We start from the raw sequence: 24,147 nt of genomic DNA, 5'->3' as shown, positions 1-24,147 counted from the left end.
GCTTTCTCATTTCTTGGAGTGGTAAGTGTGTCTGAGAGAGGGAGAAGGGGAGAGAAGAGTGGGTGGGCTAGATATTCTGGGGGTAATGAAAGACTTGGGGTTGAGGCAGAGCACTTTGTAATAAAAATTTGTAGATATGACTAGTGGTATTTTACAACAGGGAAGAGAAAATACACATCTCTATAGTTTAAAGATAAGCAAGCTCTGCTCTAAGTCTCAAGTAGTCAACATAAGCATAGCATGTATTTTGGTTACTAAGGACCCTCAATATAGGGCACCTAAAGGACAATTTGTATCATAAATCTCTCCTCAAGTTAATAATAGCTAATTTTGCCTAAAAACTAATATTACAGGGACGTTAAATGTCTGCTTTGAATAGTCTATTTTTAAAAAGAGGATTTTAAAGAAAATGCAAATTGCTGATTTCTTTCTATTTTAATAATTTCCCCAGTACAGATAAAGCTTTCAGAATCCCTCAGTTGATGTGAATATAGAAAGTACAGGGCACGAAAGAACTAAAGGACAGGTAGAAGACAGTGAGATATGAGACTTCAATCTTAATTTATGCAGCATGAATTAGATATATTGGTGGGAAATAATCAAGTAAAATGAAGGGATTACTTATATGTTAGCTTAGTTGGTTAGTATATTGTATCTGTAAATCATAATACTATTGCTTGGACTTTTTTCCTGATTGATTTAGTAATTATTAATGTATATACAAGCGCTTATATAGTATGCTTTTTGTTATATAAGTTTCTTTACTTTTGGCTGTTTTTAAATCATAGGTGACTTAGACTTCCACCATTAGTTGTAAAGTTGTATAATACTCTCTTATTTTAAAATACCAGAAGTACATCATTCTCTGATTTAATTATAGTACTATATGTATTAAATGATGATTGCTTTTAGAATGTGTGTTCCATATTTTGAAGCAGGAAAATTTCTATTTTTAAAGTGATCATTTCTGTTTCAGTAGGTGTATTCTATCCTTGTATAATTCTTCAGCACTATTAAAATTTTCCTTATCTTATTATTTTTTTAAGGGTCTGAAAAGCCCTCAAGAAAGCCTCAGTGATCTTGGTGCCATAGAGAGTCTCCGGGTCCCTGGAAAGGTATTGATCTACACGCATGAGCGTGACTTTTTATTTCCTTAAGAAAATATGGTTGCCTCTGGATAATGATAATTGATTCACAGAAGCTTTTCTTTCCCACAGGCAGATGGTTGTTAAGATAAGCTAGGTAAATTTTTATTGTTCAGTAGGTGTAGAGCTTGTTTCATTACACATTGGGATGCAGTATGTATGATTCATTATAGCAAAGCAAAAAATGCAAACTTGACAAATTTGGAATTTATTTATATTAAATTCTTAGCCTGAAAGCAGTTATATATGTGTGTATACACACACACCCAGACACACGCACACACACACTCTTATTGATTTATCTGCTGTAATTTGTAGAAATAAAATGAAATAATTGACTACTGACTTTTTATACTCTTAACACTGTGCCAAAATCATGATTATATTTTTGTTGTGGAGCAGAGGTTTTTCAATAAACATCTAAACCATAGTGTTTATACTGAATTGTATAACTTATCTCCTAGATTGTAGGAATTTTAGATTTTAATTGTCTGATATTCATGCGAATTTCTCAGTTTACAAATTTTATATAGGTTATTTGAAAGCTAGCTGGATTCCCCTCAGAATTATTAAGTATTGTTAAATCCCTGCTGTTTTTCTGGAGTGTTGCTGCTCGGAGCTGCCCATGTGAATAGCTGCTCTATCACAGATTAAGTTGGCATTTCTGAATGTCTGTTTTTGTATTTTTTTTAATTTGAGAGGGACACGTGAAAATACTGTTTGTTTTCTGCATCAGGCATTTGAATACACAGGGCGTGCTTCTCTTGATCAGCAGTTTAAGGCCTCTCTTTATACCTCAGTGTCAGCTCCTTAGGAGGATGATTTCTCATCTCTTTCAGGTGCCTTGCCTGCTAAAGTGAATTTTGTACTTACTGTATTGCTTTTATTTTGGGTTAGACCCAAACATATTCTCCAAATGCAGTAAAATTATAACCAACTCTTTTGCATGAAATGGTTCAGACAAAAACTTAAGAAAAGCATTCCATATAGTTTTATATAATGTTATTAAAAATTATTGACTATGAAAAGGTTGGGAAATAAGAGATAGCTATAAATCCTAATTGACAATAATTCTCTTTATTTCTTTGACTTAAGAAAAAGATGATCGTGCATTATGAACATACCTTGAATTCAATTGTATTACATATTGCAGAATCAATGTTAAATTGATGAGTGAGCCTCTTTAAAAAAATACGTGACTGTCTTAATAAGAACTTTCTGTTGCGTTTCCACCATGAGCCATGATGTTTTCCCAGTAGTGGTTGGTAGTGAATTTATGGTGATCTCATTACACAGCCTTCTTATTGACTCTAAACCCCCAGCTCCATCAGTGACCAGTGCTGTCTCTACTTTTAGGATAACTGGCCTTGGGTAGAGTGGCTAGTCTGGGATCACAAGGTCAGCAAATATAAATCATTCAGGTGAAGAGTAAGCCTAAAGCACTGGTCTCTTTAGCACATACTAAGAAGCTAAGTTAGTTAAATAATAAAACAGTTAATAGTAAAAAAGGTATTGATGCTGTAAGCTTACATTTAACCTTACACTAAGAAATCCCTACAAGCTTCATCTGCCTGTTTGTTTTTTTCTTTGTTCTCCTATAGCATAACAAATGATGGAGGGTGAACAGAGCTGCTGCCTTCTTTCTGGGTAGTTCTGAGAACATAAGAGTGCTGGGTCCAGAGAGTGGCAAAGCTCCAGTCAGTAAACTGAGTCTTTGGATAAGGTTTGAAGTCAGTACTGACATCAAGAGTTAAGAAGACTCATATTCAGAAATTCCCTATACAGCATAGCTTGATGTAACTTTAATGTTGAGTATTTTTCACAGTTTAGATATGACTTTGTACTTAGATCATACACATATATTTTAATGATTTATTTTTATGTAATTGCTTTAAAATTAATGTTGCTGCTAGTTCTTGATGTCATTGAAAAAGATCTTTACTTAAGATCTTTTAAAATTAAGATTAAAAGCATTTTAACAAAATGGAAAATGTTAATTCAAATGATTATTTTAAAATAACCTTTGCTTTAAATATAAAATTAATGTATACTCTAAACAGAAAACATGATAAACAGAAAAAGGTATCTAAACAAACAAAAAAAAATCACAAAAATCACCAACACTGTCAAGGTTAACATTGCCTACTGGTCTTTTCCCTATGCATATTCAACAAATTTATTGAGTTTCTATGTGCTAGAGATACTTCTTAGGGACTAGCAGTATAGCAGTGAAAAGACAGGAGTTCTCTCCAAAAGCCAAAACTTCCCTGTTGTCAGAGAGCTTACTTACATTCAAGCCAGGGGTAAGATTACAAATTAGAATACTGTGAAGGAAACAGGGCGATGAGACAAACTCTTTGAAATTGGCAGTTATTTTACAGGAAGTAGTCAGTATAGCTTTTCCACCCTCCCTCCCCAATCTTTTTAAAATGGTATTATACTCTAGAAATTATTTGGAAGCTTGGGTTTTTAATTTAGTTATATATATATGTTACATAGAAAATTCTCACAGTATATTCTAGGTTTAAAAAGCAAGGTACCCATTAGTTTTGCTTAGGGGAGTACTCTTTGAACTTAACAATGTGTGCTATTTAAGTAGTCACTATAAATTTTTATATGGAAAACTTATAAACATTAACTTCATTTAATAGGTCTGCCTCACTCATAAGTGTAAGTACAACTTTTAAAAAACATTTCCCTGGTCTTCAGGAATGGTCTCCTTTCCTTTCATAATGTCTTTCTAAGTTGGGACAGAGGATTGATATTTCAGTGGCATTTTCAAGAAAGAAATAGGTTAGTTTGAGTTCTGTTACATGAAAAGGTTCTAGTATAAAGGATAAGTAGGAGAAAAATATTAGGATAAATCATGGCTGTTTAAGTTTAAAATGGTCAAGTATTGGCAAATTTTATGTGCTCCAACTTGCTAGAAAAAGGAGGGTAGTGAAGGAGAATTGAAGGTCACTAGCTGTACTTGATAAGCCAGATGGTATTATTTATTTATTTATTTTAGAACTATATAAATTCAAAGTGGGAAGAAACTATAGAAACTATCTGGTACAATTTCTGCATTTTATAGACAATCTGATCCTGTGCCCCATTTTTAAGAGCAGATGCAAGTGAAATAGTAATCTGTATACTGGAAATTTGGAATTTGGGTGGATAAAATGGTATAGAAAAGTAGAAAATATTTAAGGTTCTTTTCCGAACTTACTAGAGGAAGGGAAACTTTTAGACAAATTTCAGGAATTTTAGCTTAAATAGCTCAGTGCCAAGATCAGTGGTGCCTAAACTTTGCTGTACATTTAGAATCAACAGTCCCCAGGCCATGGCCAATTCCAATTAAATTACCATTTTTGGGTGGAGGCAAGTGTCAGTAATATTTAGAGATTCCCTGGTAATTCCAGTGTGGAGCCAGGTTTGTGAACCATTGGCCAAGATGAGAATATTATCTTAACAATGGAGCAATAGGAAATAGAGGAACTGTTCTAAAAAATAGTTTGAAAGTTTTACTGAGAACTTTTGTAGGATAAGATAGAATGACCTAAAATTTCATTCTTCGAAATAGATTCTGTTATATTTCAAATTAGTGGGATTTTTATGCAGAGGTAAAGATATAAGAAATTAGGTAGCATTTTCTAAGCTTGTTATCCATTTAAACATGAAATGTATTTTACTTAATTGGTTACAAGAATTAAGAATAAAACTAGTATTTATTATAATATATGATAGTAGTCAGATCCAAAATGTTCTTAGTTATAGAACTTAGTAGGACTGTGTTTGAGGGTATTTGTTGAACCCAGATTAAAAAGTAAAAATACCGGTATTCAGAACCTTATAAATCTACATCCAGCCTTTATTAGTAAACACTTTCTATAGTACTTTCACAGTGGCACAATATGAACCTGAAAAAGAGTATTGATACTAATATTGTTTTATGAATTTTTACTGAAACATTGCCTCCTCATAGTATTCTTTAATGATAAGACTTTTCTTGTCCTCAATTTAATTAACTCATAGATAGTAATGGGATTCAACTGTCTTTACTATTACATGATTGGTTTACCTTTGATTTTTTTTCATGAAAGAAAAATATAGGATGAAGTGACAAAATAAATGTCTGTTGCAGTCAACATTTGAGAATATATTTGTTTAAATATTTTATACTTCATCCATTCAACAAGTATTTATTGAGTACCCGCCTACTCTGAAGCATTTCTGCTTGTATACATTCTAGGAATTTGAGCAGAATGTTTTCTAGAGTTTCTAGTACTTCTGTGAAATCAGATAAACCGATTTGACTTGACTTCTTAAAATCCATTAAAAGAATCCTAAAACCACATGCTAACTGCAGAGCTTGGTTTACAGTTTTACCAAAATTCGTGGAAAGTGTGCTTGAATCACAGTCAAGAGACATAGGTTCAAGTATTGACTTAAACAGTCAGCTTGTTGAAAGGAAGTCATTTTAATGCTTTGTGCCTCAGTTTCTTCATTTGTGAAAAGATGCTATTGAACTAGATGACTTTTTTAGAGTACTTGTAGCTCGAATGTTTTATAGTTTCTATATTGTAATTTTTGTAGGGGAAATATGATAGGAGAAATATACATTCTAAAGAATTTTTTGAGCAGTTTTTGTTAGAAGATTTGCATATTGGTGTCTATATCAGAGAGGATTAGTATTGAGGTTTATGACTAGGAGACTTTATTTAGAGATTGTGATAAAGACTATGTATCATTTAGGACAGGTGTCTTCTGCAGGTGGTACTAAGGGAGGCTGTAACTATGGATCTGCAAAATCATATAAGAGTTTTTCTTAGGTGCTCATGGCCAACGATATTTAGTTGTGTTCCCTTGAACCATTAATGAAATTATGCTTCTCATAGCTTCAGATGCTCTGAGATTCTTAACCCTTCTTTCATAGCAATCATGTAAGTTCATTCATACAGTCCATTTGGCAAACACTTATGGTACCAGGCAGTTACTAATCATTGAAGATACAAAGAGATACAAGACTGTTCCTAACTCAACCTGAGTGGGGGAGACAAGCAAAAATAGATAATTGCAGAGGAGTAGAGGCACAATAGAGTTCAGCTAGGAGAGGGTGTGAAATAGGTAGAAGTATATTCAGGATCTTTTAGAGTTGGTGATTAATTTTTTAAAGAAATATTACAGTTTTATGGGGTGAGTTGTTGAGTAGAGGTTGGGGACAAGGATACTGATTAAGAAGAAAAAAGGAACATAAGGTATAGGAAATGGAGAAGGGTTACATTGGAAGGACATTTGAAAAGCAGAATTTGAGATTGATGATTTTATTGGATTTGGAAGGTGGAAGAACCTATAAAAGGCACTGGGATTGAAGGTGCTGTGATGTTGTCTTTTCTCAGAATAGACAGTATTATTATCTTTTAGAGAAAGTGTCTGATGAGATGTTTGAAAACAAAAGAAAAACAAAATTAAGATGTACACACTGGATTTTTCTCCATATATCTTGATTTATGATGTATCTTTTCTTCAGTGTTAGCCCCAGAAAGGACAGGCATTGGCACACATTAAAATACATCATCTTAATCACTTGATTGTGTTATAAAGCTGGATTAAAATGTGATCCAATAACCTTTTATTAAAATGTTCTATAAATCATTTTGCCCAAAACCTCTTTTTAAATTGTAACTTCAATAGTATTCCACAAGATGGCACTAAAAGCCTGAAGAAAAACAGGGTAGGCTTTAAAAGATAAGTTTATTTAAAACACACACAGAAACTGATGAACTAGGAATCTTTGATGGATTATTATTGTTGTTCTAGTGGGATATTAAGAGAATGTGCCGTTTCCTCATGTAATCAGACATCTGACAATTCGTTATAAACTTATGTGGCATATGGTTTTAGGGTATCTGTGATCTTGAAATGAGTTCTGAATCCTGTTTCATTTGGAAAGAGATAAAATTTATTTCTGTTCAGTGATTTATGACTTTTGTAATACTGATTGAATATTGAAAACTTCATGTTTTGTTCTTGCTTTTAGCTCTGTTTTAGATTTTGGTGACTAGACACTTTTTTTTTTTTTCTTTCAGTTAGAACCCTAACGTGATGTTAACTTTGGTAAGATTATAGCGTCTGTTTTCCCTATAACAGAATAGATTTTTTTTTGTTGACGAATGAAGAAATGCAAACAGTAAAAAAAAGTCTTTGATAAGGGATTTGCTGTGGCAAACTCCAAATCATGCTTGCAAAATTTCTCTTTCCTTCCCAACATACACATGTACATACACTGCATTCTGCCATTGAGTTATATAATCAGCTATATAGGCACTAACTTCTGCCACTGAGTTATATAATCAGGTGTATAATATGAACTGTGATCTAGTGAGCTACGTACAGAAAGAGGAGTTGGTGTGCATTTCATTTTTCTATATATTTTTAGTGGAGTTTTGAAATCTGACCTATGAAGTAAAGATTTGCATTCATATTTTTGTTTGAATAAAAACCTAGTATTGAAGATAATGAGATTCCAAGCTGTTATGTGGGCTTAGAAATTAGGTTAAATTACTTTTCAAAATTGCAGAAAATATTGAATTTAGTAATGGTAAGGAAAACTGTTAAGCTGTCATAACTAACTTTTTAAAAAAGTGAATAGAATTAAGAGCCCTGAATTTGGATTAGCAGTTTTAATTAGTGTGATATTTTAGATAATTTAAAAGTAGTGGTTAAATACAAAATTAGTAGTCTCTCTTTTTTTTCCTCCTAAACTTGAATACCATCCCTTGAGTGATGAACTCTTAAGTGGAAAATTTCTTGGTAAAGTTATAGTCTAGTTCCTTAGAAACCATAAACATACTGGGAATGTATTATAATGCCTTACATTTGAGGGCTCAAATTGTTTTACAGAGCTGAATCCCCAATTCCCATAAAATCTTTTTTGTTGTATTGTGAGGAAAAGTAGCTTGGCTAAATCAAAGATGTTGACTTAAATCTCTAATATGATTGTTTTTCTTCATTTTTCATAAAGTTACATTTCTGATGTACATTTATGTGCATGGTCATGTAGCTTTATCTCAGACATGATCAAAATAGAAAAATAGACTGGGTGGTATTATATGCAACCTTATTGCGTGTTGTGACTGCCGGAAAAACACAGCCTCTAACACATTGAATTCTGCTTGGTTTATTACATTAAGAAAATATTGAATATTTATGCCTGTTTTTGATATAGCACCTGAGGCAGTGATATGTGTTAAGATGTTTTATTTTTAGTGAAGAAAATATGGTTCTAATATATAAAAAATATATTGAATTTAAACAAATCTCAGTTGTTGCATTTGTCTCTTGGCGTACATGCAGGCTCTCCCTTGTGACAGTTTTCTATCCTGCGGAAGCCCCCCTTTATTGCTTTAACCTGTTGTGCACTTTCCCGATGCAATATTTTTACTTTTGCTTTGCTTTATATTTGTAACCCTATTCCCCCAATGTCTAAATCTGAAATTCTACCTATTCTCTCATATTTTCCAAATGCCACCTCTTCCATCAGATGTGAACCCACCGTCTGATGCCTTCCTTCTGTTTGCATCACCCTTATGTTCTGCCGTGCTTTGTCATTTCTTACTTATTCATCTGATCCTTCCTATTACTTAACTGTTTGAGGGAAGAGCTATATTTTACTCATTTGTGTTCCTGTATGACCTAGTATGGGAAATTTTTACATAGTGAGAATTTAAAGAATTGTTAAATGGATTTTTTTTTTTTTTTTTGGGAAAGATAAGGTTATAGAGCTTTGAAAGTAGGCAGGTTAGTTTCTGATGATAGTATGGGAGAGAGATTTGATTTATTCATTTTTTACCTTTTATGCTTTTGTTTTCTCCTCTTTGTTATTCCAATTCATAACTTTAATTGTAGTTTTTTCTCCAGCTTTAATTCTCGGTGACGCGGATATACTTTTTGCTTAGTTGATTACCGTTGACAGCAAGTTGTGTGGCAGCACATTTGGTAGCCTGTAGTTGTTAACAAATTATTTTTGGATTTTCAAGTTTTAGAGAGCATTTATATCACTATTAATGTGACTATGTATTTATTAATTACTATGTGACATAAAATTTATTATAAAAATGTTTTAAACATTTTTAAGGCTGAAATATTTTATCCCAGACTTAGTTTGAATATCTAAGCTTATTCTAAATTTTTTTCTTAAATCACATGTTTAAATATGGTATAAGAAGTTTCATTTGGTATTCATTTTCCCCAATTTTGCCTTGTAATTTTTAAATAGGAAACCTTTTGTTTGTTTTGTTTATGTAAAATTTGGCCTCACACCTATGTATTGGTTCTATTTTAGGTGAAAAATTGTGTATTTTTGTACATCTCCCACCCTAGGAAATCAGTTTCTATTAAATTATTGAGTAATTGTGTTAAGAATATGCAATCTGGATGCTTCTGTTTATTTTTCTAATTTACATGTATAAAATATTCCTAAATCAGTTCATATTGTTATCTCTAATTAAAATAAAGAAATGTTTTACTAAGAGTTTGTGGAAAATTTTGACTATTGAAACAAGAACATATTGTCTTTTCCTTTCCTTTTGTCTTATATTTATTTTTTGGCAATTAACTGTAAATTAATTTTAGTTTGATCAGTGATTACTATCTACCGTGTGCCTTGGCACTGTGGAGCAGCATGATGCAGAACGAAGAGAAATCTCAGTTCTCAAGAAGTGTACAGTCTGATTGAGCAGGCATCCCTAACAGCGATGAAACGTTTAGACAATGATTAGGTAGAAGCAGAGCTTTACAGACTGCTAGTTCAGTGGGACTAAAAAGAACATGGTGATCGGGATTCTAGTCAGAAGGGGGTTTGAATAAGTTCCAGTTCAGATGTATATTTTCACATAGAAGCTGTGAAATTGTTTTAAAGGAGAGGATATTTTATAGGCAAATAATGTTAAATGGGGGCATTTGTTTTAGATTTAATTCTATTTTGTATGCTACATTTCTTTTTCTGATTTTCTAGGTTTTATTCCTTTCCTTAGTCCAGGTTTCTTACACTTCAGAGTGTCAGGTGTTCCATGTCAGTTCTTTGAAATTATATGGGGTGGTATGCTTTCTGTGATACTAATTGCTTAGTTCTTCAGGAAAGAATAGCATTTGACATACATATACAGATTGTACTCCTTTTACAGAGTCATCATGTTTTTGAAATGTACACTTGTGAGATACTTATAAATTATGTTTTTTCTTTGGCTTTCTTAATAAATTTGGATATTTCTTTCACTGTCATTTTGAGAGAGACCGAGACAGAGAGAGACACACACACAAAGAGAGAGAAAGAATACATGTTTGCCCTTTACAGGTGAAAAAAAAAAAAAACACTGGGCATGAAGAGACTAAGTTGCTGAGGGTTAATAATGGAATTGCAGCTAAAAATCCAAGTATCTTTACCTTCTTATTAATCAATTAGGCACTATATGGAGAACCTCAGCATGGTGTTATATGTCATTGACATTTATGCTTTTAAAATGAAAGTAATCATTGCAGTCTATTTTAATTTCTAGCTTGGCTCCATTTCTGATTAAAAAAATGGTAACAGTTTTTGTAATCTTCAAATATTTTGTCTTGTATGATATCAACTGCATTTATTTGCTCATATTACTGCAGACTGCAGAATTCCTAGGGAGGCAGTGTTGCCATGTCCTCACTTGGGCCTTATTTCCTCCCCTCCCTTAGCTTACAGTATTTGAAGCTGGTATTTCAAATGTCTGTGGACTTTTAGGGAAAGAGATTGCCAGGAAGTTCAGACCTCCTCTTCCATTTCATGTCTCACTTTCATTTCATATTTCCATTGGATGCACGGAGGCTGCCTGTTGATAGGCTAGTTGGTAACCTTCCCTTCCACACGTGTGAGTTTTAACCAAGTCTGTGTGCAGCACCACTGTCCAGGGTGCTAAACGGATTCATGTGTTGTAGATAAACCCCTTTGGGAATATAGCTCGCACTGTTAGGACCCCGGATTTCTTACTGCACTCATAGTAGCTGATCGCAGGCTGACAGTGATAGCTATGTCATTGACCTTTTTTTCTCAGTGTATTTTATGAGTTAGTACAGAAGAGGGATTTTTCCTTTCCAAGCATTTTTTATTATGCAGGTTTGATATTTATGAGTTTGCCTTCTCTTTTAAGTTTATTGGAATTTACATTTAAACAGTCAACTATTTTCTTGAGTTTTAGATTTGTTCTGTTTTTTTAGCTTGAAAGTACTAATAGGGAATAATTTTATAGTTAATTTTACAAATACAACATGTAAGTTAAACTCTAAAAGATATCTGAGCAGGGCTCTTTTTACAAATAAAAAATATGCCCCACAATAAAATAATCTAGAATGTCTCTATTTGAAAAATATACTGTTCTTTGATCTCTGACAAAAACAAGCAATGGGGAAAGGATTCCCTATTTAATAAATGGTGCTGGGAAAACTGGCCAGCCATATGCAGAAAGCTGGATCCCTTCTTTACACCTTATACAAAAATTAACCCAAGATGGATTAAAGACTTAAACATAAGACTTAAAACCATGAAAACCCTAGAAGAAAAGCTAGGCAATACCATTCAGGACATAGGCCTGGGCAGAACTTCATGATTAAGACACCAAAAGCAATGGCAACAAAAACCAAAATAGACAAATGGGATCTGATTAAACTAAAGAGCTTCTGCACAGCAAAAGAAACTATCATCAGAGTGAAAAGGCAACCTACAGAATGGGAGAAAATTTTTGCAATCTATCCATCTGGCAAAGAGCTAATATCCAGATTCTACAAAGAAATTAAAGAAATTTACAAGAAAAGAAAAAAAACCACCCCATCAAAAAGTGGGCAAAGGATATGAACAGACACTTCTCAAAAGAAAACATTTATGCAGCCAACAGACATATGAAAAAAAGCTCATCATCACTGGTCATTAGAGAAATGCAAATCTAAACCACAGTGAGATACCATCTCACACCAGTTAGGATGGCGATCATTAAAAAGTCAGGAAACAACAGATGCTAGAGAGGTTATGGAGAAATAGGAATGCTTTTACACTGTTGGTGGGAGTGTAAATTAGTTCAACCATTATGGAAGACAGTGTGGTAATTCCTCAAGGATCTAGAGCTAGAAATACCATTTGACCCAGCAATCCCATTACTGGGTATATACCCAAAGGATTGTAAATCATTCTATACAGACACATGCACACGTATGTTTATTGCGGCGCTATTCACAATAGCAAAGACTTGGAAGCAATCCAAATGCACATCAAGTATAGACTGTATAAAGAAAATGTGGCACATATACACCATGAAATACTATGCAGCCATAAAAAAGGATGAGTTCATGTCCTTTTCAGGTACATGGATGAAGCTGGCAACCATCATTCACAGCAAACTAACACATGAAACAGAAAACCAAACACTGCATGTTCTCACTTACAAGTGGGAGTTGAACAATGAGAACACATGGAGGGGAACATCATACACTGGGGCTTATTGAGGGGTGGGGGCTAGGGGAGGGATAGCATTAGGAAAAATACCTAATGTAGATGACGAGTTGATGGGTACAGCAAACCACCATGGCACGTATATACCTAGTAACAAACCTGCGCATTCTGCACATGTACCCCAGAACTCTAATAAAAAATAAAAAGAAAAAAAAGAAAAATATACTGTTCTTTAATTGACCAGATAATTTTTGTGTATTTCCTTAGTATTTTTGTGTTGTTTTAATTACTGTAAAATGACTTAAAACAGTATTTCCTTTTTGTGTATATAAATGTATTTGAGGTTAATTTGAATTAAAAATCAAATGGCTAACTTGTTATGTGTCTATAATAATGTCTTGATTAACTAGTGTGGCAGGGGAGTGGGTATCTGAATTGTAAAAATTTACTAGTTAACTGAAGCTTTATCTGATTGTGCAGTGAAGTTGCATAGGATATGGATGCTGACATTGGGTTTAGGGATTTGTTTGTTAGGCTCTTCTTCAAATCCACATAACCTCCATTCTGTATCATTAGACAGAAAGCATTTTATCGTATACAGAAATTTAGATTCATAATCAGATCATTAATTGTAACAGCAATCCACTTTGAAGGAAGCTTCTTAGAATTACAGAACTAAATTTGTGAACCTTTTCTGGAGCCACTGTTTCTTAGTTGAGTGCTGAGATTTTTTTAGCAGAGTTGATGTCTTCTGCTCAGGGCTCTAAAGTTGATTGTGACCCAGAAGTTGTTGAGGTGTTCTTCCCTTATTATCTGTTGTAAGACAGATTTTAGAATGTTATTAAATATTCTAAAGGTAAAATGTATATATCTGTGATATGTATGTATGATAGGTTTAGGTAGTCACTTTTTTTTCTTTTGTTGAACATTAGCATTGTTTTCAACCTTCTTGACATGCAAGGAATTGAGGATAAAATCTGAATATTCAAACTAGCTAGTTTTCTTCCCTAGTTGTTTGTCTTAATGGTTGGCTATTTCCTAATTTCCTGTGAACTTTTCTGGTTTCTGTTGGTTTGTTTCCTTGGTCAGAATTGTACCAGGTAGATGTGACTGTTAAGACAAATGATCATTTATTTCCATGCAGGTAGAATTTTAACAGCTACAATTACTATAATTATGATTTTTTTTTCTTAAAGGAAGAATTCAGGGAACTTCGAGAACAGCCAAGTGACCCTCAAGCTGAACAAGAGCTTATTAATAGTATTGAACAAGTATATTTTTCTGCGGATTCATTTGATGTTGTTAAATATGAGCTGGAGGTAAACAGAATTTCATTAAAACATAACTAAGGCGTATTTTGTTCAGCGATCAGATTTGTGAGATTTGGATGCTTTTTTGAGGCACATATATATTTTTGGTACCAGAATAGGTCTGTGATTACCACATTGTGATTAAATCAACTGTCAACATTGTTTGGCGATGAAATTATTATTTTTTAGATGTAACTTTAAATACAGCCGTTCAGGGAAACATTTCTGTATTTTTGATTTTCAATTGTTAGCATTTAATGTGTTAGTATGCTGTTTCTATCCTATTTTATATTGTCTATGTTTAGAGAAGCTCAGACTTTTAATTATGAAATATGTATTTACATAATTGTTTAGTGATGATAAAAATTCTTATACCATAGTGTTTATAATACTGACATTTTAAATTTGTAGAACTTTAACAAAAGCCAGAATAGTGAAATTTAGTTTTAGATACAACCAAATGCCGTATGCATATATACTTTATATGCATTATTCACAGTCAGTCCCCAACTCAGTTTGAAGTTTCATCAATCAGTTGACTGAGAGTGTTTCCCTGTATACACAATGGTATGCATTTTTTGGTTAGTTTCCCATACTGTCCTCTGAAAGTTGAGGTAATCCAGAATGTAGTCCAACAATGGTCACACAGTAGTATTTATGGTTTGTAATATTCCAGAGGAGAACTCTGTTTTGAGTTCTGTCATAAACAAATAGAGATATATCTGTGGATGGTAGAGTTGGGGTTAGGTTAGTTACTTTCTCACATTTTCCTGACATAGGCTGTGGCAGCAGTGTCTGTTGGCCTAGGGTCCGGAGTCCCAAGTGGTAGTGGGGTTTCTCAGAAGGCAGAGCAGCAGCAGTGGAGGTAACAAGGCTGAATGAGGGATGGAACCAGAGGGCTAAAGATGTATAGGTTTTTGTGGTTGGAGCCTAGGAGGGAGGTTGGGAGAACAGGCAGCATGGAGGGCAGTGGGATGTGACATGTTTTGTATGCAGAGTTTGTAGTTCACTAGTCAGAAGAGTCCAGGTAAATGAAACCAAATTCAACAATTTATTTTTTCCTTTTCATTCATGAATTTTTTTTCTGCAGAAGCTTCCACCTGTTCTCAATTTGCAAGAATTAGAGGCGTACAGAGACAAATTGAAACAACAGCAAGCTGCAGTAAGTAAAAAAAAAACACATTTCTTTCTGACAAAACTCTAGATGAAACACAACAGAGAGGTATAATGTTGGCAGATTTATGGTTTTAACTAATAATTAACATAGAAACAAATCTTGTTATTTAATATGACTGATTCAAATGATGCATTTATATTAAAAATTTAATGCATATGGTTTTCCTTATGTTACCTTGATAGATTTGCTTCTAGAGCTTGGAATTTTCTCTCTGGAATCCTAAATGTGATCAAAGAACTTTGAACTTTGTTTTAGATTAGTAAGTACCTTTAGGCTCCTAGGCTCCTTGTCATACACATATGATTTCCCTATCCATAGTTTTGTAACTGAGTATTCCTTTTTGTTTTTTGAGACAGGGTCTTGCTCTGTTGCCCAGTCTAGAGTGCGGTTGCGTGATCATGGCTCACTGCAGCCTATCCCTCTTGGACTCAAATAATCCTCCCACCTTGGCCTCCTGAGTAGTTGGGATTAGAGGCATGTGCCACTAGTCTGGCTATTTTTTTAATGTTTTGTAGAGATGACATCTCACTATGTTGTCCAGGGTGTTCTCGAACTCGGGCTTAAGCGATTCTCCTGTCTCAGCCTCCCAAAGCACTGGGATTACAGCAGCAAGCCACTATGCCTGGCCCTGTAATGGAGTATTCTCTCGGAATAAAAGTCCCCCTGAGATTAAGATAGTCTGAGTTGTAGTCACTATTTATTTATGATGTTGAGTAAATCATTTAACCTCAGTGACTCCCTTTTATTTATCAGTAAAGTGATAGGTTACTTTACTAAGTAACCTAATAAAGAAAATGCAAGAATTTTCTTTAATGCTGTAAAATTCTCTGATTCTATAATTTCTTCATGTTAGGCTAAACCCACTTTATGAAATTTAAACTCTACTGTAGGTATTAATTAATGGTAGCATGTGGTCTTTTATTTTTTTTCAACAAAAGGACCAGTAGTAATAAATGTATCTGTTTGAATTTAAGATATGATTTTTAATAATACAACTGGCAAACAAAGGAAGGTATACTTTTCTATTACACTCAGAAGTCGCAGTGGGTGCTAGGGTCTGCTTGGAGGTAGCAGTGTTGGTGTAGGGCAGTCTTGGGCAGGAGAAGGGATTTGAGCTCTAGAGCAGTGGTTGCCAAATCTTTTGGCACCAGGGACCAGTTTTGTGGAAGACAATTTTTCCATGGACTGGCAGGGGTGGGGTGGGGATGGTTTCAGAATGATTCGAGTGCATTTCATTTATTGTGTATTTTATTTCTATTATTATTACATCATAATGTATAATGAAATAATTATACAACTCAGCATAATGTAGAATCAGTGGAATCCCTAAGCTTGTTTTCCTGCAGTTAGACGGTCCCATCTGATGGGAGACAGTGACAGGTCATCAGGTGTTAGAGTCTCAAAAGGAGCACACAACCTAGATTCCTCGCATGTGCAGTTTACAGTAGGGATGGAGGTAGTGCTCTTATGAGAATCTAATGGCACCGCTGATCTGATGGGAGGTGGAGCTCAGGCTGTAATGCAAGTGATGGAGAGCGGCCATAAATACAGATGAAGCTTCGCTTGCTCACCTGCCACTCACTTCCTGCTGTGTAGCCTGGTTCCTCACAGGCCACGAACCAGTACTCTCTATTACTAGACAATCCTGTGGAACCTTTGGAATTCTTAAAATGATGTTTAAGATAACATTGATATTTCTTCCTTAATTGAAGTCTAAAACTCATTTACAATTTGATTTTCTTAACCTTAATGGAATTCCTCTTTCTAGACAAAAACAATGAATGTATCTAAAAATTGATTTACATAATTTCAAAGATGCTTGAAGCAGATTAAGAAAATGTGAAAGGATTAATGCAGTAGTGTAGTAGGTGCGCAATGTTTTGTTCTCAGTTGGCCTGGGGAAGGGGAGCCAGTTGTGTTTCTGGAGCAAACATTCCCTAAATACTTTCTGTATGTCCTGCTTCATGCTACATGTGCTATCTCTGTTAGTGAAGTTGGCAGGGGCCCTGAAATGGTGGAATTAGAGCCTCATGTTCAAAATCATTATAATTCTAACCTGCATACATTAATATTATTAATGGAACAATACACACAACCTTAGATATCTTCATAGCATTCCAAAAAACATGTTTTCAACTTTTCAGAAGTGGAGAACCAAACTACTTGCTTGTCTTCTTAGGCAGCATAAAGGATCTAAAGGATATAAGCAAGTTCTTTTTCCCAGATACTGTCTCCATAAATTCATTTGATTAAAAATCTGCTTAACAATTTCATCTTTTTCAATCAAATCCTATTCCCTTAAAGATGGTTACACTTTTTGGTTAATGTTAGGTAAATCAGATAATGATACTCATATTATTAACAATAATAATGACCATTTATTGAGTTTCTGTTAAGGACCAGGACCTGTGCTATGTGCTTTATTATATTACCTCTTTTGCTAATTTCATAACCCAGGGAAATGTGTGTGGCCATAGTATGCCAATATCTGCTCTAGAAGTTATTGGGGAGATCTATAGAATATTCTTTTAAAAATTCAAATATAAAATATCCTAGAAAGCATGAAGCTTATTCTTTTGCTTCCTTTGTTTGATTACATCTTCTTATAGGTATCTAAAAAAGTGGCAGATTTAATCCTTGAAAAACAGCCTGCTTACGTAAAGGTAGGATAATATTTGTTGTTTTTTGTAGTAGAATTTTTAAATGTTTGAGTGATTTACACTTGAAACTGTCAAAATATTGTATTTTTTGTCAATAATTCTGTAGCAACATAATGACTGTCTTTGGGTGTGTTTGTGTGTGTGTATGTATGTACGTATGTATGTATATTTTTCTTTTCCATTTGGGGTAATTTACCAGACGGAAGCAGCGAAGGGTTTTTATATATGATTCTAAAGTGATCTCGGGTTTTTCAAACTTAAGAGCCAGTGAAAATTTGCTCCCATTAACATTTAAACAAATAGATTCACCAATATTGACCACTCAATGGTGATATAACAATCTGGCTTTAAAATATGATAAAATTGGAACTAACTGAATCTGTGTTTTCATCAGAAAATCAGAGCCTTCAAAATCCATTGAAATGTCTACCAATGTTCAAATGAAGACTTTCATTGTCAAAGCATCTTAGTAAACAGAAATCATGTTTGTCATATCCTTTAATTACCTTGTGAAGTTCTCTTGGGTAGAAATTTAAACAGATATATCACTGGTATTTGTTTATTCCTGTCTACAACAAGTTGGTCTAGATTTCCTTACAAGCAATACTGACTAAATATTTTGTCATCTGTCATTGTGAAAATCAGTTACAAGTAGTCATTTTAAGTAATTTTGTGAAAAATATACTAACATTTTTCAAGTTCAGGTATTTTTGTTGCTACTTTGTTTTTCAAGCAGATTTTCTTTGAATCTGACTAGAGTTTTTGTTAGAGTACTATATAAATAAGATAGAAAAATAAAATTCCTCCAACAGTAACCCGTACCTAATCTTTCCGTAGGAACTTGAAAGAGTTACCTCATTGCAGACAGGTCTTCAGTTAGCTGCTGTTATCTGTACAAATGGCAGAAGGTATTGCTTTTGATGATATTTTGTTCTTTACGCTGGACAATATTTCAAGAATAACTATGGAATCTATAATTTATAATTTTTTTTTATTATGGCTGTGGTTTCTAGAATATCATTCCATAAGCGAACATATATTATGATCTAAAGACTACACTAAGAGGGTTTGTGGGAAATATCTCTAAATGTACTTATGGGTTTTTAAAAAATTACTATTTTTGTATTATTTAGACTAGTACTTCACAAACTGTTTGCCATGAAGGACCTATTTTTTTCTTTCTAAAATTTCCAATCTATTATAGGCTGTGATTTTTAAAAAATGCAATAAAAACAAATTACTAGGCAAATGAAATAAAGAAGGAAAGACCTGTAATACAGTCTTAATTTTTTAAATTATTTGAGTCACAAAGAATAATTATTCTGTTAGCTTTTGCAGTAAGTACCTATTTTGCAGTAAGTGCCTATTCTCAGTTTCTGTAATTTTTTGTTACAGACCACTAGCAGGTTGTGAATTGGCACCAGTCTTCTCGTGGTATTCTGAGTAATGCTAGTTTAGACTGGCCATTGAGTACATTTGTCAAATAGTAGTTTAGATCCTTGGTTTTAAAAGTAATCCATTTCGTTGCTTTATTACTTACCTAATTGTTCTGTGTGGATAGTATTCTTATTATAATAAAAAACTTTTAATTATTTATTGTTCACTTTTGCAGACACTTGAATATTGCAAAGGAAGGTTTTACTCAAGCTAGTTTAGGCCTTCTTGCAAATCAAAGGAAACGTCAGTTGCTGATTGGACTTCTGAAATCTCTGAGAACTATAAAAACATTGGTATATATGGGTCATTTTAAAAAAGTTAAAACTGAATTTTGTGATTGAAACAGATTTTACCTTTGATATTTGTTTTTTCAGCAAAGAACAGATGTACGGTTAAGTGAAATGCTGGAGGTAAGTTAACAAGTTTTGGAAATTTAGGGTCCTACTGATACTATATAGAAACATTAAAGCAGGCAAAATTCAGAAGTGTATTTTTCTCAAATTGGTTTATGATATAAAGAATATTTTTAGGCATGTAAAGATACTTGTTCTGGAGCCTTTTTCTATTGACATGATATATACTTTATTTAGAAAAGCAAATGTATTTGGGGAAACATTTGTCTTCTGATAACATTGGAATGTTAACTTGTTTGGTTGTATTACATCCAAATAGCAATAAAAATTAACATCTTTTTCACCTAACATATAGTAGTAATTTAAGGACTGTGTGATGCTTTAGTTTTGTTCAGTATCGTGTATTAATTGCTTTTCTGAGTGAGCCATCTGTTTTTTCTTTGATGCATTCTTAGCATTTTCTGTCTACTTCTGTCATAAGGGTCTCCAAAGCGTAATGTAATATGTGTGTGTCCTCATAATACTTGAGCTCCTTGGGGTAGGTACTTTGTCGTTATCAGCATCACCAGTGGTTTGAACTGCATCTGTTGAATTTAGAATTGAGCGTAGGGACAAGTTTTTGTGGTTTTCTGTATAATTGCTTTATTACTTCTCAACTATTACTGCTAACTAGGGTTTCAGAAACCCATATGAAAAATTCATTTGGCATTAAATTACTGTTAGGTGATAAAAATACTCTGAGTTTATTAATTAGTATATTGTTTTTTTCTAAATCTATTTCTTTAGAACTATTTATTGATTTCTTGGTGGTAAATTGTTGAATATCAATTACAAATAGAATGCATACTATTTTGAAACATTTTATATAGGCATTACTGAAAGAGGATATGTTAACAGTTAAAGAAAACCTTCCCTGTGAAGCAGCTAATGATTTAATGTAGGATTTATCCATAAGTCATGGTCTTCAGGGGGCTGTTACTTTGAAGGAATAGAATATTTTAAATATTTCTTCTATGTATATATCTTAGGCCTGGAACTAGTTGCCTCTTATATTTTGTCACTTACCTATCATTGATATTCTAAGAGGAATTAACATTTTTTGATTCTGCAATTTTTGGTTAGAATATGAACAGAGGTGTTTTTTTATCAGGAGCTTTAAGAAAAAAATATTTGCATTCTAATGACTCCTGTTGTTGTTATCTTAAGGAGGAAGATTATCCAGGAGCTATTCAGTTGTGCCTTGAATGTCAGAAAGCTGCCAGCACTTTTAAACATTACAGTTGTATAAGGTAAAGTCATGTAAAAGGTTTAAAGCAGATTCTCTTGTCAGCTTTTTATGTAGCAGTTGTGTAAAAATGTTAATAGACGTTGAAAGTTAGTATAAAGTGCTGTGTTCTAGTTTAACATTCATATTGATATATGGGCAGTACAATAAAATTATAAATAATAGATTTTAAGGTGTGAAAGAGCAGATAGTTTTCATTCCTGCTTTTTCTTGTCACCTCATTGAAACTCATTTTTCATATTCTTTCCAATCCAACGGATTCTATTTTTATAGAGTTGTAGACAAGAAGAAATTATCTGTTCATGTCTCCAATGCACCTCTTGGGAATTCTTCCTTAACTTTGCCCAGCTTATAAATATTGAGGATATTATTGCAGCTTGTTTTTAAGATCCAGATGGTTCAAGTGTTAGGCTCATCATGATAAAAAGTCTTTTGGAAAATTTAAGTATAATTTCAATGTATACAATAATCATGTTTGTAATAGTTAAGTGATTATGTATTCTATGTGTTATGTCTTTTATTATTAAATGTACAATAGAAAAATAGCCACTGCATATTTTGCTATTATCTCTAACTTTATTAATAGCGTTTTGGTTTGCTTAAAATGAGGAATTTGCATTACTTGTGACAGTCTTGGAGAAGCTCTAATCTCTAGGTGTAATTTCCAACATTCCTCTAAAGCCATCACAAATAAATGTACAATCTAAGTAAAATAGTGTGCTTGCCAAACAAATCCAATATCAAATTAAATTCATACCCATCCCAGATTGCATCCCCTTTGTCTCTCCTGTATGGAAATTCTGGCATTCAGTGAGCATGACTCACTGTTGTTGTAGATGTTGATTGCTACTACCTGAAAACTGAAAGCATTATAGTAGAGCAAAACATTAATATAGATTTGAATTAATTTAAAAAAAAATTATCTCATATTATAAGGGTTTGCTGGTTATAGGCTAAGGGCTAGATATTTTCCTTCCAGAAATGCTGTTTAAGTCTCTATGGTATTTTTTTTTCTTTAAAATGTGCAGATTGAAGTTACACTTTTTTTTTTTTTTTTTTTTTTTTTTAAGATAGAGTCTCACTCTGTCACCCAGGCTGGAGTGCAGTAGTGTGATCTTGACTCACTGCAACCTCTGCCTCCTGGGTTTAAGTGATTCTCCTGCCTCAGTCTCCTGAATAACTGGGATTACAGGTGCCTGCCACCGTGCCCAGCTAATTTTTGTATTTTTAGTAGAGATGAGGTTTTGTCATGTCAGCCAGGCTGGTCTCTAACTCCACCATGCCCAGCTTGAAGTTACACATTTTTTATTCCGTTAGGATATAAATTGAGTAGTACCAGTGACACTTTCATTTTGCCCATTTTGAGAGTCATTAACTGTCATTATTAGAAACCTGATGATGTCATTTACACTTATTAGGTTAAGTAAATAGAGAATTAGTTTTAGTATGTTGAGTGTATTTAGAAATTTCTAACAAGCCATTCTGGGTCCTGAAAAAGCAAATCCATTTGAACCAAAGCATCCGTTTAGTTCATTTTGTAGTGACAAATCTGTTATATAGTAACAGCTTGTTTATTGGGTGAAAGTAATTCAGGCAGTTTACAGAGTCTTTATGCCAGGTACTTTGCTTTAAAATTGTCGGTATGGTGATAAACCACATACAGTGTAATCAATATAATCCCTGGTTTCATAAAGAACATAATCTGTCAAGAAGGACTTATATTAAAGTAGGCGCCCATAGAATTAGGCTGTAGAGAGAAGGAAGTTGTGCATACAGTGGAAGCTTTCGGATCTAACTCTCCTTCCGGGGTCAAGACTAAGGAGGACCTGAAGGAAGAACAGGAAAACTTAAGGTAGGCCAGGATATGAGGGTGTGAATAGGAAACTGTCTACACCAGAAATGAAATCTTTGTTGTGGAGATACCAAGCAAAATGAAGACTGAAAATATGTATCTATTGGATTTATAGCAACAAAGAGGTCATAGTTGACCTTTTGGGGACAGATTTGGTGGGAGTTGGTTGAACTATCAAGTGTAAGGTGAGGAAATTTTGTGACGAGGACGGATATAGAATTAAGAAGGAGAAACCTCAATATTTGAAAATTGGTGGGAGAGAGTGAGAAGCTGAAAATAAAATAGCATAATAATATACTAAGGCTTTGCAGGGATTATTGCAGAGATTGACTTTGAAAAGGTCACTGTCTATTATAATAGGGAAGAATGAGCGTGGAATTGGTTGGCAGGAAATTGAGGGAGCAGGTGATGTGTTGAAACTTTTATATAATTAAAAATCTATTTTAGCTATGCTAAAGTAAATGTCTTACATGATGAGTGTTAACTGTAAAAAATGTCTTTGAAAGAAATTCTTATTTGGGCTTTTAAAAATTGATATCAAGTGACTTCTGAGCACTTTTTAAATTAATGGATATACTGATATGTGGAGGAGGTGTGGCTACAGTTATCAAATGAGGTTAAAAGGTTGAAATGAAAAGATTTAAATTAATAGTTATTTTAGGTAATACAGTGTATAAGAAGCATGCTATGTTTAGATATGTGAGTCATGCATGTGATAATAAGAAAAATTGGTCTTATTCTCTGCAAATAGGTAAAAATACATCACACATACATTCACATATCCCAAGGAATTCTTTGTAATGGGGTTTTACTTTAGATATCTTACGAAAACTTATATAAAGTTTTTAAGTTGGTGATTTAGTGACAGTGTCAGGGTGACTTAGAGAGTGAGGCTATCAATTGGAGCTGTCTGGTGATGACGATAGCCCCTCTGCTAGCATCTCTTCTCCACCCCATACCAGCACGGTGTCCTTTGCCAGCCACCATTCACCTGCCTAACACCATTCCCTCTTTCCCTTCACCTGTTGTTTAACTATTTTGTTTATATGGGAGAACATAATACGTTTGTTCACTTCTTTTGTAGATGATATAATGTGGGATATAAGGATAGAGTTAATTGACATGTAGGTCATGTTGAGTCCACAAAGATAAAATACATTGTTATTCTAAAGTTCTTTTATTTTTGTCTTTATAAATTTGATACACCTCTTTTTTTTTTTTTTTTTTCTGTGCGTTTTTGCTCTTTTTTCTCTGGTCTTCCCAGTACAGTGTTGCACCTGTTCTTGAGCTCTCTAGTTGGGCCTACTCATACAGGATTCATCCACACTTTTAAAATGTATTTAATTGACTTGGGGCTTGTGGAATTTAGCCAAAGGCAAGATTTAATCTTTGCTTGGACTTGAGTGAATTAGAGTGAATAAGCATTTTGCCTTCTAGTAGTCTTAGGAACACTAATTAACTTCCAACTGAATT

General features: G+C 33.6%; 1 protein-coding gene across 2 annotated transcripts in view; it reads left to right on the top strand.

Moving 5' to 3' along the window:
* The window catches only part of CCDC132 (coiled-coil domain containing 132), a 130,228-nt gene that overhangs the window by 6,033 nt on the left and 100,048 nt on the right, over window positions 1-24,147 (top strand). The window contains exons 2-10 of one of the 2 annotated variants that reach the window (XM_011998266.1): window positions 1,047-1,115; window positions 7,217-7,244; window positions 13,797-13,919; window positions 15,001-15,072; window positions 17,697-17,750; window positions 18,585-18,655; window positions 19,360-19,477; window positions 19,559-19,594; window positions 20,744-20,826. In XM_011998266.1, coding sequence (XP_011853656.1) covers window positions 7,233-7,244; window positions 13,797-13,919; window positions 15,001-15,072; window positions 17,697-17,750; window positions 18,585-18,655; window positions 19,360-19,477; window positions 19,559-19,594; window positions 20,744-20,826 — 569 coding nt within the window. In that variant the 5' untranslated portion in view covers window positions 1,047-1,115; window positions 7,217-7,232. The remainder of the gene's footprint in view (window positions 1-1,046; window positions 1,116-7,216; window positions 7,245-13,796; window positions 13,920-15,000; window positions 15,073-17,696; window positions 17,751-18,584; window positions 18,656-19,359; window positions 19,478-19,558; window positions 19,595-20,743; window positions 20,827-24,147) is intronic. The other variant, XM_011998265.1, reaches the window with a different exon arrangement.

This window comes from Mandrillus leucophaeus, unplaced genomic scaffold (assembly GCF_000951045.1).
Source record: "Mandrillus leucophaeus isolate KB7577 unplaced genomic scaffold, Mleu.le_1.0 Scaffold565, whole genome shotgun sequence".
NCBI lineage: Eukaryota > Metazoa > Chordata > Mammalia > Primates > Cercopithecidae > Mandrillus > Mandrillus leucophaeus.
Note: the sequence above shows the minus strand (reverse complement) of the source record. Positions and strands in the feature narration are given on the sequence as shown.